The 16,593-nt window shown below is 41.1% G+C and overlaps 1 protein-coding gene across 2 annotated transcripts in view; it reads right to left on the bottom strand.

Annotated features, from left to right (window-relative positions):
- Positions 1 to 1,389: 1,389 nt before the first annotated feature.
- Positions 1,390 to 16,593, bottom strand: part of SND1 (staphylococcal nuclease and tudor domain containing 1) — a 627,617-nt gene continuing 612,413 nt past the window's right edge. For both annotated transcript variants that reach the window (XM_040413516.1, XM_040413515.1), the window contains exons 19-24: positions 15,068 to 15,191; positions 11,048 to 11,117; positions 6,774 to 6,887; positions 6,486 to 6,689; positions 2,117 to 2,161; positions 1,390 to 1,911 (exon numbers count right to left, since the gene is read on the bottom strand). In XM_040413516.1, the coding sequence (XP_040269450.1) occupies positions 1,846 to 1,911; positions 2,117 to 2,161; positions 6,486 to 6,689; positions 6,774 to 6,887; positions 11,048 to 11,117; positions 15,068 to 15,191 (623 nt within the window). In that variant the 3' untranslated portion in view covers positions 1,390 to 1,845. The remainder of the gene's footprint in view (positions 1,912 to 2,116; positions 2,162 to 6,485; positions 6,690 to 6,773; positions 6,888 to 11,047; positions 11,118 to 15,067; positions 15,192 to 16,593) is intronic.

Below are 16,593 nucleotides of genomic sequence, written 5' to 3' on the forward strand. Positions count from 1 at the left end.
AGAAACAGCATATAAAGTTCTTGCATTGGTATTAGTCCCACCACATCCTTTCGTGATAGGCGATTCCTTACAAAACTGGCGATCCTGTCCCAAGTCAAACAGGTTTTGAACTCAGGTTGTCGGCCTACTCCAGAGATTGCATGTCTTTTTTTATACACAAGAATCACAAATTAGCCCCATTTCATCTTAACCCCCCTTCTCTTACCTATATGCAATTTCAATTACCTTTCATCTTTTAGTTGCAAGACAGACAAATGGACCGGGACAAAAAGGTTCAGTTCCCTTCCATAAAATAAAATCTCCAGCAACGAAAAACTAACCTGTATTCTTCTTAACGCACACAAGAAATTTGAAAAGATTTAACTTCTGGGAATTCAATATGCTCTCATCCACATGTCCCTCACAGGTGTATGGTATCCATTAATACTGGACTGCTCTCAGACATTGAATTTAATTTAGTTCTCCCCCTCTCTCCATCAATTTATATATTTTGCTCTCCTTTCCTCAATTTTCCACTCCACTATGATTGAACCACATTTTCAATTTATTTTATTCATGGTTGGCCTCGAGTTCACCACCGAACTGTGTGTTGATCTAGTTCTCTTTTAGGTTCTACTTGACACCAATTCTGTAATGGAATAAACTTGATTGTTTGCATAATGGTCTAAGCAATTCCCTGTAAAGAGTAAGACCATGTTTCACTGATGCTACATTTTTATGTGAATTTGTGGTTTCAAAATGTTTAAAAATAATAATAATAATGAGTATGTTATACCCTGTATGGATCAAAGGTGATTTTACACTGAAGGACTTTGGGAAGAAGATTCTTGAATACAAAAGTCATTAAAAGATCACCACTGAGAAAAAAAAAAAAATTTCCATAAAGAAGGTCGAAGGAGATCTGATAACTAGCTCTATATAAATATATAAACCAATTTTAAAAAAAATTGGTGACCATTCCCTATTAATAGACCCCTCATAGAAGCCAATCTGTGCAACTATAGAAAGATGTGGCATATGGATACTGGACTGTGCAACTGTATGTAGGTGTGTGAGGTTTTGGCTTAACTCATTTAGAACTAAATTTGTGTGTAGCAAATTCTATACTTCTATTTTGTTTTCTTTGTACATGTGTATATCTGACAAGCATCACAAGGTTTTAATACAAGCAAAAATACCCAAAAACAGTCACTGTAGACAAATAATCTTGCTTGATAGCCAATTACCTAGTTATCTAGAAAATGTTGTGTAATGTAAATGTATGTGCTGTATTGCAGTATATTCTTTTCTACATTGGTTATAGAGAGGTATATGCTGAAGCGGCTGTCTAATTTAGATCACAATTATACGCACATTTTTCAGATCTCTGCATTACATCACACCACTGTGTACTTATAACGCTGTACTTTATTGAGCCATTAAATACACAAGACAAAACATATGACCCTGGACACTGGATGTGGGAGGGAACAATTACATTTTTAAAGGGATATAAAGGACTGGACAGATAAAACATCATGATTTAATTTGCAGAACATGATTTGTGGAAAAAGGACTGAGTTACAAGAAAAAAAAATAAAAAAATAAACTATCAGCCCACGTAAATTCATATTCCATAATAAAAAAGGAAATAATACCCAAACACTTAAAAATTAGCAGATGTTGTATGAACTGTTTACACTGATATTTGGGAAGTTTTCAATTGATGCAAATACTTGTCCAGGAGGAACCCTGCAATCCTCTTCCAGTGAATGCAGTGTTATTTGCTGGATCGGCTCTTCTCAGGAAGCGAGAGATGGAAAGCCAGGAAGAGGGAGGGGTCTCTGTCATCTTTGGAATGGCATCCTAACGTCTGTAACCAAACTCATCGGCATCATCGGCCCGGAAGTCTCCATAACGCCACAGGTTCAACTACATAAGAAAAAGAAACCTAGTAAACACGCCTTGGGTCTACAAGAGCACATATACATGTACATTTACCAATCACAAGCAAAGTGAGACTATTTCCTAAAACAATACGGGCCAATTTCTCTCTATAAAACAATCTACGAAGAGGCAATACCTAGAAAAGGAGGCTCAGTCAGCTTTTCCACAGCTAAGTATAAAAGTTACTTACCCTTGCAGACTTAGCAGATTCCTGAGCACTCAAATACTCGGCAACCTGCAGGAAGACAGAAAAGGAACATTCATATGCTCAGTTTTTTTTTATACATAATCGTACTAATGCATTCTGTGTGATTCACATACAGCAAGTGTAACTTGTAATCTGCTGTGATACTGGGAATCTACGCGTCTATTGAGAAGAGGTTACTGTGTCAGCCATGAGCGTGTGAGACTCAGTGGAACGAATAAGCCAACATATCCTCTGATTGCAGAGCTGTAACTGAGCCCAACAAAGCTACTGATTACAGAAGCTTGCAGAAGACAATTTGGTTTTGCCAACAAAGAAAGCCAAGTACAGAACATGATCTGAAAAGCTAAGCTTTTAACCCTTGCTTCTAAAATAAAAGAACATTATTCAGTCAGGCAGTAATCCATATTTATAGAAGCAACAACATAAACGGGTTGTCCAGTGGGAGAATATTTTCGGCAAAGGACTCAGAATGGCTTAAAACAAAAGGTGGGTCACCTTTGATGCCAGTGATAGAGCATGCACTTTTTGTGTCTTAAGACAGGACCAGAACAGAGGCAAGGTGGAACCCGGTAAGCATCACAATGGCAGTGTCAATGGACTGGGATGGTGAGTATTACTGCTTTTTCTTTTCTAATCCATTCTGAGCCCTTTACCAAAAAAAATTCCCCACTTGACAAGCCCTTTAATTATATGACCACTCAGATTTTTGGAGGTATGTAGAAACCAAGCTGCTGTTGATCCACAGTTTTATTTCCTGGAAGTGTACAGGGACTGTTCCAACTGAATGACTGCAACCAAGAGAACAATGTGGAATTGATACAGAAAGTGGAAAATTAGATAACTTTACATTGTATAATGAATAACATTTATTTGCTGGAACGAGGTTAACCAATTTAAAATGACTACCCAGCACAGCACCCCCTGTCATTGCTGCCCTGTTCAACATCATCCAACAAGAAGGGGAAGGCAATGGTTTTAAGCGGGGCGGACAAGGATGACAGAAATATGCTCCGCCAGCTATAGACACTACTCATACCTGGAGAAGGGAGAATATTCTTACCTATACATAATACATATTGTTGGGTAGAAGGAAGCTGAACTGAAGTTACTGTATATTCTTCTATCGCTATTAACTACATAAGAATAATCAGATCTGCCATGCTGACACTCCAATGAAAACAGCCAACTACCCCCACCATGAGCATCTTAGAAATGCCAATTCACAAGAAAAATGCAGCCGACAAGTTCCATTATTCTCCACAATTAGAGGACTGGGTGGCCATTTACTGGGCAAAATTAGCTGCCATTAGTTTTAATTTTGCCCTTAATTAAAGTGACCAGTTCTAGTGAGAGGTATGCATTAAGGTTATGACCTGCAACACTACCTATAATTACAACATGTCCTTAATCAATCAAAACATTCCTTTAGCTGTTCTTTGGCAAGAGATTAGAACAGACGACTAGAAGGGGAGAACGAATTGTGCATTACACTTTCCTTACTCTGGACGTGGGCAAAAATGGGAGAAAAAAAAAGGGCAATGCTAAAATATTACAGAAAGTCCACATAAAAAGGTATTAAAGATCATGGCCGTACATGTAAATGCAGGAAGAAAATAAAGAGTCCTTGGTTTATGTAACTGCCATAAAGCTGGAGGTTCCATGTTATAGAATATGTATAGCATGTCACCAGTCTAAATAATGTGACATCTATCATTTATAACACATGGAGTACATGGAGTACACACGAGTATGCTATATCATTGAGGTCAGCATGTGGAAGGAGGGCTACTCTGCCTGTATTATTTAGACAATATATACATGTTTGTTTTATGGTGTATTGCCTGATGGCTACCAAATCAAATGTAGTGGGCCATGCCATCTAGGCTTCAAACCTTCTCTCTCTATAAAGGTTTTAGCTGACTGCATATTGTAATGCTATGATCTAGTATGCAAGTATTTAATACAAAAATAAATTGCTGATATAATCATTTGGGTATTACGCCTTTATTTTTTGTAAAGAATAAAATACGGCCCCCTCCAGGCACAAGATCTACCTCCTATATGCAGTACTTAGTATGAGAACAGTCACTTGTTGGCTTCCTCCTGACACACTTCATCATGTCTGTGCCATTACAAGGACTGCACCCAGTTCTCACTGTATTGATTTACATTAGTTGAGCACTGGGGCTTACAGTGGTCAATAACTACAGCTGAATATCAATTAAAATTCCTCTTGTAAATAAGTCCGTTAATGAGCTATCGAGTTATGCAGGGGGAGGGTTGGGACTCGGGAGCTCCAATTTGTCAGCTCCAGTTTTTGTGTCCTGAAGTGGCCGGTGTGGTGTTACACTATGGTTACAGGAGTAGCTGAATGACAAGTCCAATGATGCACTATACAACACTATGAAGCCTAGTTCATCTACAGTGTGGAGAAAGCATTAAGTGATACTAATTTACCAGGTCCTTGCTGTTGCTGTGGACAGCCTCGCTAAGATATGTGGATGATGCAGACCTACTGCTCTAGTCTGTAAAGCTGCACCAGAGGTTACCACTGGAAGCATCTCTTGCCATAGGTGGTTTTATCTGGTGAGTGCTGAATAAAGCGATGCAAATCATATAAACAATATGGTAGGATTTCTTTTAGCATAACACAAGTGTCTTGCAAAATGTTCAGTTGTCACTTCATGTTCAGGCTATAAGTATCCTAGGGTCATACAGATGGCAATAACATACGCTGAAGCACTGTTTCTGTAAATCCTATTCAGATGCTGGAAAAACTGGGCACTGCAGAGTAGCATGCTACTAAACCCATTGCTATTTACCAAAAACTTCTAAAACCGACCATTTTCCTTTCATTGATCAGGAATACTCTAAGACCAGTGGTGTAAGGGTCTGCAAAGAGCGGGGAACCCTGCCAATATGATGCACACTGTCTCAGCTTGTTAAAGAGGATTTTAGTGATTACAAGGGAGGGTAAACATATATAACCAGTGAATGGCTGCCAATATGTCTCTATGATGCACACTGTCTCAGCTTGTTAAAGATAATTTATTGGGGTAAGTTTTTAGTGATTACAGGGGAGGGTAAACATACAGTCCTGATCAAAAGTTTAAGACCACTTGAAAAATGGCAAAAAATCTGATTTAGCATGGCTGGATCTTAACAAGGTTCCAAGTAGAGCTTCAACATGCAACAAGAAGAAATGAGAGTGAGACAAAACATTTTTTGAGCATTCAATTTAATGAAAACAACGAATAAACTGAAACAGACAGTTTTTTAGCTGATCAAAAGTTTAGGACCACACCTCCAAAAAAAAACTAAACCCCCCCCAAAACAGAAATCCAACTTGCAAACATGAACTCAGTAATGAGTAGCTCCGCCGTTATTGTTTATCACTACAAAAATTCGTTTCGGCATGCTTGATGCAAGCGTTTCCATGAGGTGAGTGGGAGCATTTCTCCTGCTTATGCAGTTCAACAACCCGACCACGTTCAAAAAGGGAGAGTTTTTGCCTTTGCCATCACAACGTGTGACTACCTGACAGAAAATGACAATGAATCCACATCTTTGCACAGATTTGGCATTTTAAAGGCATGTGGTCCTAAACTTTTGATCAGCTGAAAAACAGCCTGTTACAGTTTATTCATTGTTTTCATTAAATTGAATGCTCAAAAAATGTTTTGTCTCACGCCCATTTCTTGTTGTTGCATGTTGAAGCTCCACTTGGAACCTTGTTAAGATCCAGCCATGCTAAATCTGATTTTTTTGCCATTTTTCAAGTGGTCTTAAACTTTTGATCAGGACTGTATATAACCAGTGAATGGCAGCCAATAGACAAAGATAGAAAAAGAAAATATAGATTGCAGTTTTGGAGATGTCAAAAGGTTAAAAAAATAATAATAAAATTAAAAGGGATTATAATATTGATGGCCTATACTCTATATCAGATCGGTGGGCGGGGACCCCTGCCGATGGGCTGGAAAAAGGGAAGACCTCAGCCTTCCCTTGATTACCTGCTCGCTGTTTACAGCAAAGCGGTGAGCAGGTGTAATTACAAGCCATCCCATTCATTCCAATGGGATGGCTCGGTCCTATACTTTTGAATAGGAACAACAGATCCTATAGAAGTGAATGGGACATCTTGTAATTACACCTGCTCACCACTGCGCTGACGACGGCGAGCTGGTAAAACAAACAAGGGAAGGCTGCGCTCAAATGGCGCACGGCCTTCCCTTTAAATCAGCTGATTAGCGGAGGTGCCTGGTAATGTAGTCAATTACCAAATAATTTCTGATAAGACGTTATCTAAATGCAAAGTAATAACCAATTTTACTAAATCAGATTTACTCACCAGTTTCTGGAACTGTTTCTCTTTGCGCACCTCCACCATGACCAGGCCCTCTTTTACCAGACCCAGGCCCGCATCTTCCTTAGAATCTGCATACTGTAAGGTCACATGCGGACAGCCAGCACCTGCATATTCCACATTCAAAAGGCACTGAGCGTTCTGAATATCGCGCACCACATTATCCACAACATCTGTACGAGCGTCTTCCTGCAAAGTCAAGAAACAGTCATGAATGACCACTAAACAAGTGCATAGGTGCAGATTACCCAAGTTACTGGGCAGTATACTCACGTCTTGTGGCACTTGAATGAAAGCAAAACAATACTCTATAGCTTGTGCGGGGAGCGTACGAACACTGAAAGACGTAGGGAGGGTCGCCAGGCGAGTGGAGGGTACAGTCTCTCTCTGTAAAGATGGGACAGCAGTATGACAGGTGAAATACTGAGCTGAAACATGCCAAATATCATTTCACAGCCAAATGAAGAGACTGTGGGAAAACCAGATCACATTCTCCAACATTACAGGAAAAGCTGAGCAGGCGTAAGTCCACCATCAACATCCTCACTTAATTTATATATAGACAGTAAAACCCTGCAAGCATGCATATTCATACAGAGGTTACAACGAAGGGATTCATCTTGGCAATCACAGGCTGAGGGCGGTTGCCGGCAGCTGGGAGATGAAACGATGTCAAGAACAAAAATACATGTTAGCTGAGGGGCAATCCGGGGGCCGGAGCGGTATCTCTGCTGCAAGTTCATAGCTGCCCTGCTGAGCAGCCTGCGGCCTGCGCCTGCCCCCAGTGAGGAGGGGGAACAAATAGCTCTGTTGACTATGTGAAAATTAGAGACAATTTAAAACCATGTTATGAAGTCATAAACTGAAAAGAAGATCTAAAGTGGGATGTGGATACATCTAGAAAATTCGGATTGGGAATAACTGTAAGAGCTCAGCATTGCAGATGTTAAGAGCTTGGACTAAAAGAATTAACCAACTACAAGTAAACAGCAGTGCTGCAAACAACAGGCATCAATGTGATCACAATGCTCTAAGGGTCTGGACCAATCATGTTACAATGATAATACATCTGTCTCTATGTGCAAGACTGCCTTCTTCATATAGCTTGCAGGGATCATGAATATTGTTTTTAGAAGAAGTGATTTCACTGCCGTACAGCCCTAATACAAAAGTACATACAGATAACTAATGGTAAGAAAATGTCTACTACGGACAGAAAGTATATGGAGATGCTGGTCATACCAAGATGTCCTAAAGGCATTTCAACTTTAATTACAGTACCTCTGCTGGTTGTGCTCCTTAAAGTGTACCCTCTATTGTATAGAGGAACGATGATTGTGCACGACAATCAAGGATCTAATGTGATTCTGCAGCCTTGAGTCACCTACTGGAGAGACCACGTAGGCCACTGTCTCCTAATGACTAGACCACAGAATGAACCAACTTTTCCTGCTTAATAATTACAGTATTTCTCTATATAATTGGAAGAGTTTTGTGTGAACATGTAGCTCTTATTCTGGGTCTCCACAAATACACTCCTTGCCTGTTGCGTTCAAAACTCAGTGTTAAAGTAAAGTAAAACAGTGCCTCAAAGTAGCTAGTCAGATGCCAACGTTCATTTTTCTGCCAACACTAAATAAGGCTACTTTCACACTTGCGTTCGGGGTTCCGCTTGTGAGCTCCGTTTGAAGGCTCTCACAAGCGGCCGCGAAGGGATCCGTCCAGCCCCAATGCATTCTGAGTGGATGCGGATCCGCTCAGAATGCCTCAGTCTGGCTCCGCTTGGCCTCCGTTCCGCTCAGCAGACGGACACCTGAACGCAGCTTGCAGCGTTCGGGTGTCTGCCTGGCCGTGCGTAACCAAACGGATCCGTCCAGACTTATAATGTAAGTCAATGGGGACGGATCCGTTTGAAGTTGACACAATATGGTGCAATTTTCAAACGTATCCGTCCCCCATTGACTTTCAATGCAAAGTCTGGACGGATCCGTCTGACTAACTTTCACACTTAGATTTTTTTGTGAAATATAATGCAGACGGATCCGTTCTGAATGGATCCCATCGTTTGCATTATAGGAGTGGATCCGTCTGTGCAGACACCAGACGGATCCGCTCTGAACGCAAGTGTGAAAGTAGCCTAAAAGAATTGTAAAAATACACTGCAGTTGATTTAAAAAAAAACTAGCTCTGAAGTAGTTTTTCATGTAGTTTTTTTTTTTTTGTCAAAGCTAGACATGGGATTGGAAGAGCATGAGAAATATAAAGGATGAACTGCTTGATCCACTTATGACTGGTTAAAAAAAAAACATCAAAAACCACAGTGGCATAAAAAAAAAAAATGTCACCCTTCAAGCAGTATGAAAGCGGTAAGTGGGGAAATTAGAACTTTGACACAGCAAAGAGGAATAAAAAAAAAATGAAATTTAAAAGAAATTCCACCATAGTATAAGTATTAGCAGAGCGTTACATGTTTACATCATGAGCCAATCAAAATTATTTTGGGTCTGATGTATTGTCTGAACAAGGCCTCATGCGTCCGCAAAAAAATGGATGCTGAACCCATTTTTTTTGGAGTATCCGTTTTTTTCCCACAGATCCCTTGTAAGAAATGCCTATCCTTGTCCGCAAATGTGAAAAAAGTAGGACATGCACTATTTTTTTGGGGAAACACGGACAACTGACGCGGAACACAAACGGATGAACTATCAGTATTTTTTTGCCGACCCATTGAAATGAATGGGTCCCCATCCTATTCGCAAAAAAAACGGAACGGAGGCCGAAAAAATGCGTGCATGAGGCCTTAGGCTAACAAAATCTACAAAAGTTTAAGGCGTTCACAGCAAAATAATAAAAAAACAAAAAGACAAAAAACAGCATGATGGAAAAATCATGCATTAGTAGTTCATCTGCCACATTAAATACATAACATGTAATTCCTCACATAATTGTTAGGTGCACTGACTGTTCTGTATGGTGGTGGGAAAGTTCATCTCTCAATGATGTGAATGGGTTTGTACTTTGTGAACAGACCAAATTTACTCAGGGGACTAGAGCTGCAGCTATCGACTATTTTTGTAATCGAGTATTCTATCGATTAGGATCCATTCACACGTTCGTAGTGTATTGCGGATCTCGGCACCTCCATAGAACTGCCTATTCTTGTCCGCTATTCGGGGCCGCGCTCCGGAAATGCGGATGCGGACCGCACACTGTGTGCATCCATTCCGGCCCCATAGAGAATGAATGTGTCCGCACTGTTCCGGACACATTCTACAGACGTGTGAATGAACCCTTAATCCAATGATTAATCGAGTACTCTAACAACAAAAGACTAATTAAAAGAATGTTTTTCTTTGTAAAAACTCATCAACCCCCCTGTGCCATCAGTTTCTCCTGCCAATGACAACAGCTGCCCCCTCAGTGCCACCCTCTCCCCCTCTCCTGTAGAGGCGCCACTCCACAGCTCGTCCATCATCTTCTCCGCACGCTGCACTGTTATCCTGACGTCACACAGCATCAGGTCATAGTGCGCGCTTATGGGCACTATGTCCTGACAATGTGTCAGGATCCTGCTCAGTGCCAGCCGGCGGGTGACCACGGAGCGTTGAGTAATAGCAAGAGCTTCACACCCGCTCCGTGGTCACATGACACAAATGAATCCTTGCTGCAAAAAATTTGCATTGAGGATTTTTTGAGTCAAATTACTCGATTCAATCGCGTAATCGTTTCAGCCCTAAAGGGGACACAGCCCTACTTCACACTGCGGCAGGAAGAATAGATTCAATCGGATTCAATATATTAAATTGGGCTCTTTTTAGGAGTCCTCTGGGACCATGCAGAAAATGTATTTATGTAATAAATATTATACAGAGACCTAGGAGATTTAGATCTCCTTCTGAGCTCGGAAAGAGCCGGCTTCCTAATCCCTTCAGCCGGTTAATGCTTTAGAATACAATATCATCCGCTATTCAGGTGAGGTCACTGGTAGTTAATGCTGGGTCAGGAACAAATTCATATAAAACAGCTTCAATGCATTGAGGTTTACAAGTGTCACTATACAGATATGTACTATCAAAGCCGCTGATTACTGCTTTACTAAGGCAGTGATATGAATAGTCCAAAAGTGGATAATAAGTCATAGGAGAACTGAAGAGGAAAAGCTGAGGGCGCCTCATGGCTGGGTGGCTTGCAGCAGGATAATACTACAGATGAGGCCTACAGTTCTCTGCTGTTAATTCATTCAATAACTGCAGATATCGTACCCAGATGCCAAAGAGTTTGCCAAGTAAACGCCATTTTAATCATAAGCGTTTATCTTATTCAAGTAAGATAATTCAGGTCAAAAACTAAAACCAACAGCATTAGTAAATAGGGTAGGTAACGGCTACCATGGATAGGTACGGTACAGGCACAGTCTTGAAGTAAAATATGCAGTACAATATAATTCACATTGATAGCTACAAAAACTGATGTTCAACACATTAGCTCTACTTGCAACACATTTTATATAGTGGATAATAACATAATTAAGACAAGTGGATACTCACATTTCCATAATCAATGTAAAACACATGAACCTTGGAGGGCGACTCAACCTTCTCCACACGAGCTCGGTACCTGAAAGGACAAAAAATAATAAAAAATAATAAGTAGGTACTTGTTTGGCCATTACTTCCATAATTCCAGAAGCTATAGCTACTAAATCAGTAATTGAGCGGAAGTACAAACTGAGCTTCAATAATGGCATACACATAGGTTAATTAGGGGTACATAACTATGTAGGCTACATCACTGTCTGAGATCCTACCTCCAATTTAGAGCATTTGATCGGCTGTGGCCATTTACACTGCCTCTAATCACTTGACACCTGGGATAGTTAAGGGGACCGTCAAACTATTTTCATACACCCCATTAATCAATTTGGCATTTATAGCAGGAAGTCCCCTATTTAGGATACTCTGCTCTCCGCTACAAACATCATCTCTTGCTCTGGTGGACCTATCCAGTATCACACATACATAACATATTGAACTGAACGGACAGAGTGTAATGCTAAATTCCCTCAGTGAGGGTGCTGCAGGCAAACTGAACACCTACTACCAGGAGTCGTCCACTGGGGCATCTGAACATCGCCAAGGGACCCTTCTAACAAGTAGGGATTTCCAAATTGGAGAACAACTTTAAACATCATTCGAGAACATGGATCTCTAGATAGTCTTGCAATCACAGAAATATCTGCCTGCTTTAACAATATGCTACAGCCATGATGCTTCATGACCCTTCAACTCAGGAGACATGAGAGGAACGCATGCAGACCCAGAATTAAGCAATTCCAGACATGAGAAGAATTACCAAGCAACAAGATAAGGTATGTGGTGTGCATGTGTGCGTACCAAGAGAGAGGAGACCAGCTGTCAGTTATTTCCTACAAGTCGACCCCTCTTAATGGTGACGATATATGAAAAAAAAACACCAAATCTCTATGCCAGTCTACAACATTTGCCACCCTAAAAAGCTTAAAAAAACTAAAACTAGAATCTGGCACGCGTACATGCCGTGTAGCACGTCCTAGGGGTATAATACTGTGTGGCTAATTAATAGATTGATGTATGCTGTTTAAAGCCAATATACTAAACAGCAGCTATAATTAGAGAACAGATATGTCTGGGAATTTGATGTCCCCTTTTAAAAGACATTTAAAATCAGAGACGTTTCACAGTGGAAAAACTAAACTCTAAAGCAACATGCGTGTCCTCATTTATCAGCTCTGTCTACTGGTGTTTAATGAGAGGAAGAAAAGGCTCCATCCATTCTCCTGAACAGGGCAACCATCACTCTGGTTTTTAATGGGTTACTATGAATTGTAGAACAAAAGATTTGACTGTCGAAAAGCCAAAAAACAAAAACATACCCTGTGATGTGTACAGTACTAAGAACAGTGGACATTAACAGTCGTTATACATCAAGAAAGGCAAATGTTGTGCAAGCAAATGACACAATGCGAGACTATGAAACCTCAATATGGCCGAGTCTTCAATTACTAGGATATCCTGCAGCAGCTTATGCGCCTCACTATGGAGTCACGCACAGTATGAACACCATATACATTAATGTCCTGTCATCTGTCGCTGGACAAACACAAATGCTTGGTTGAGCTAAACCTACAGGTTTAAGGCTCATGCACACAAACGTTTTTTGCGTTCCGTATACTGGCCGCATTTTGACCCCGTACACGGAACCATTCATTTTAATGGGTCTGCAAAAGATGCGGACAGCACTCTGTGTGCTGTCCGCATCCGTTGCTCTGTGACCCCGCGGACAAGAATAGGGACACAGACGGCATTAGTTTTTTTGCGGACCGCAAAAAACACCATGTTCGTGTGCATGAGCCCTCGCAGATGAGTCCGGGAGACAGGCATCACCTAAACAGTTATCTGGCCGATTGCCATCTTATGTGTATGATCAGCTTTACAGTCTAGATTGACAATTGTGGTTTAGGGATTATTTGGTTGCTAAAGTGTTATTTTTATTTTTTTTAAGCACAAACTCAGACCTGTGTAAAATAAGTAATTTTACCGTTCCCCCACCGCTCAGTCTGCTGCCGGACCTTCTCAACACAACAGAAAGAGATGAGCGAATTTCTAAAAAATTCGATTCGGCCGGTTCACCGAAATTTCCGGAAAAATTTGCTTCGATCCGAATTAATTCGCGATGAATCGCGTTGAAAAAACTGCTATTTCCGGGCTTCAGGGAGCCTTTGTAGTGGTGTAGAACACTGCCTTGCTGTAACACGCATAGGGAGTCTGCTGTGGTAGTGAAATAATACCGTCAGTCAGTATGACACGCAGATGACAGGCGTCACTCTGAGAATCACTGCGCACGTCATTTATTTGGGCAGTCACAGGGCCAAATCTGACCAAATATCTCAAGTATGAACTCAGCCTTACAGGTCGATGTTAGCGTAAAGAAGCGCACTCCTTTTACAGCCTCGTCAGCTGATTCCACATAGGTGTCTATATGTTTTTCTCTAGAAATATGACAAATGGTTTTAACACAAACACCAAATGTGAACGGCATGTATTTTTCTATGGAAATATGACAAGAAACGCTTTTAGCGCAAATAACACCAAATGTGAACAGCGTCTATTTTTCTCGTATTGTACTGAACTGACAATAAATGTTTTTAGAGCAAATTTTTTCCCCAACAATGTTTTCTGTATGACTCTCCCTAGCCCCTGCACTAAGATTCCTCCCTATCCTTATTGTGCACTTATAAAATGCTTTGTTTTTCACAATGATGTTTTCTTTATCACTCTCCCTAGCGCCTGAAACGTCTGTCCCTGAACAAAGTACGATGGTGAATGGCAGAATCTAAGATGGCCGCCGTATTTATAGGGCTGGGACATCACCGGGCTGGCTGGCTGCTGATTGGCTGCATGCATTGCATTATGGGTCATTCCGCCTTCCCAGAGTTCCTTGCCCATGTCTTCACACGAGTAGCCGCCATTTTAGGAAAAATTGTGATTCGTTACCACGAAGCTAGAGGAAATTCGCATTCGTTCAGAATCAAATTTTTCTTGAAATTCTAAACGAATTCGACTTCGATTCGCTCATCTCTAAAGGCCAGGCAATGCTGCAGCCAGTGACTGGCAGTGTGGTCAGTTCCTGCTTGTTTAAAGGTATCTGGGAGGGCCTATGTAAGCGTCGGACTGGGAGCAATACAGATTTCAGCTTGTTTAAAAATTAAATAAATAAAAAAATTATCAGCAAGACTACCCTTTTAATTTTACGCAAAAGAGGTATTTCTGGGGTTTACACATCCTCACTATGGAAGTACAGGTAGGGCAAACACTAACATATAATCATGGTGATTTACAAGGGCTAATACAGGATTTGGATAATGTCAGCAATATTTGGATTTATGTATCTCGCTTGAATCCAAGGATATTAAAACCTTCATATGTAAGTGATTTTACACTGGAAACTGTTTTTTTTTTTTATAGCAGCAGCTGTTCTCTGCATTAAATACCATTACCAGACTAGTAATTTGGAGATATTGGCTTAGTTGTAATATTAATATAAACAAATGGCTAATTAAATTATTCTGTAAGCAGAGACCTATGGAGAAATGCAGACCGCTGGCCATTAAGGAGCTGCTACACGGTGTAGCACACCATAGACTGACCAAGCAAGCAGCATCTGAATGTCTTAAGGGATCAGCAGCAGTGCAACCCTCATCCATCTCCTACACTGCTGAGCTAGAATGTGTGCAGGAATATTGAAAAAGCTTCCTTCTTATTAATGACTTGTATCCTTGCAATGGCCGCACAGGACTGAAGACTGTTGGTTTCGGGGTGGAGATATAGGTACTTTCTTATCAATAGCTCTCTCACAATCTGTCTCACCTACTTACATTTGATGGGTTTGAAGACCAGATTTTTTTTTTGTTCCAAATAAGTATTGCAGAAATGTGATGGAATGGCTGACTTGTGTCTTTGAGGTTGGGTCACTTTAACTGCAGTTTACAGAAAAATGTCAACATGAAATTGTTAAACTGTCAGACTTACCACTCTCCATCCACAAATTTTGCAATGCAGTAGTCTCCACGGCGTGGGGCGAATGACCCTTCCAATGGGGGATTGCTCACAATTTCACTCCTCATGCCTTCCATAAGTTTCTCAAGTTGCGTACCTGCAGAATGGAACACAAACAATGACAGACAACATATAATAAAGAATATGCTTACGTCATACAGCCGAGAGATGTTAAAGGGTTTATCCAAATCCTATAATGACCCCCTCATATAGATTATAGCTCTCCGCGTCGCTCCTGATCCCTGCACGGCCACCGCATCTCCCCGTCGCGCGGATCAGGGGAGCAGCCAATAGCAGTCCGTAATGGGATGACACTAGGGAGGCTTGTCCCCGTCACGGGCTTGCTATCGGCTCTCCAGCCAAAGCCCCCCAAAGCGTTCGCCAGATGTCCACGCAATGGGGAGATGCAGTGGCAGCCGTGCAGGGATCAGGAGAGACGCAGGTGCCAGGGAGCGGGGTAAATATAACCAGTATGAGGGGTCCAGGCATGAAGGGGGGTCATTATAAGGGTTAAAGGGAACCTGTCATCAATTTTATGCTGCCCTTACTCATGGCAACAAAGTAATGACAGACACGCTGATAGGAAGTGGTTGCCGAGAACCAGCTTGGTCATCGAAGAAGCCCGTTCCTGAAGAGAGTCACGTTTACCTGATGATGATCTCCTGTTTTTCCCACCTTCCTGCTGACGATTGTCCGTTATCTTAGTTTTCTGTCTAGGGGAGAACTGAATGATCATCAGGTGGGTGTGTAAAGCAGAAAAACATGAAAAACCACGACTCCTCTCAGGTAAACGGGACTCTTTTTGATTACGAAGCTGGCACTCTGTAACCACTTACTTTTAGCTCACGCATGACACTACTGAACTCATGTGTCTCACCACTTCAAGCGGTCATCAGTGAGGGCAGCATAAACTTGATGATAGTTTCCCTTTAAAAAAAAAAAAAAAGATCACAAGGATTAATCATATGACTCCCAGTAGCAGTGATGTCGGAGCCACTTCTACTATGTTATGTGATGCTCAGACCCTTGAGCAGGACAAGGACTCAAAATAAGGAAGGAAATCTTAAGCCAAAGGCTTTATCATACCAAACATCTTCAAGGCAAAATAACCCTTTATTGATAAAGGGACAAGATGACAAAGTTTGCACTTTCACAGAAATAGATTTTTTTTTTTGAAAGTGCCAATAAGTACAAGCAGCCCTGTGAAAGTCTAGGTATCCAAGTTTCAGCTTTTGTAATGTAGTTTTTGAAGTCAAAAGCCAGGAATAGATCAGAAACTGAGGACACACACTGAAAAGACTGGAGGGTGAGGGGTGGAGGCATTTATCAAGTCCTGCATTGGCATTCAAAAAGACACAAAATAGGTCTTTGCAACGTTTTGGAGTTACTTGAAAAAAAACATTTTACACCACTCAGTCTCCGTTTTCTTTAAAGTCACAAAACATGTCAGTTACTCTAGTGAGGGTGTATTGTGTTACCCTGAGACTAGGCATCTCCCC

The sequence above is a fragment of the Bufo bufo genome, chromosome 1 (assembly GCF_905171765.1).
Source record: "Bufo bufo chromosome 1, aBufBuf1.1, whole genome shotgun sequence".
NCBI lineage: Eukaryota > Metazoa > Chordata > Amphibia > Anura > Bufonidae > Bufo > Bufo bufo.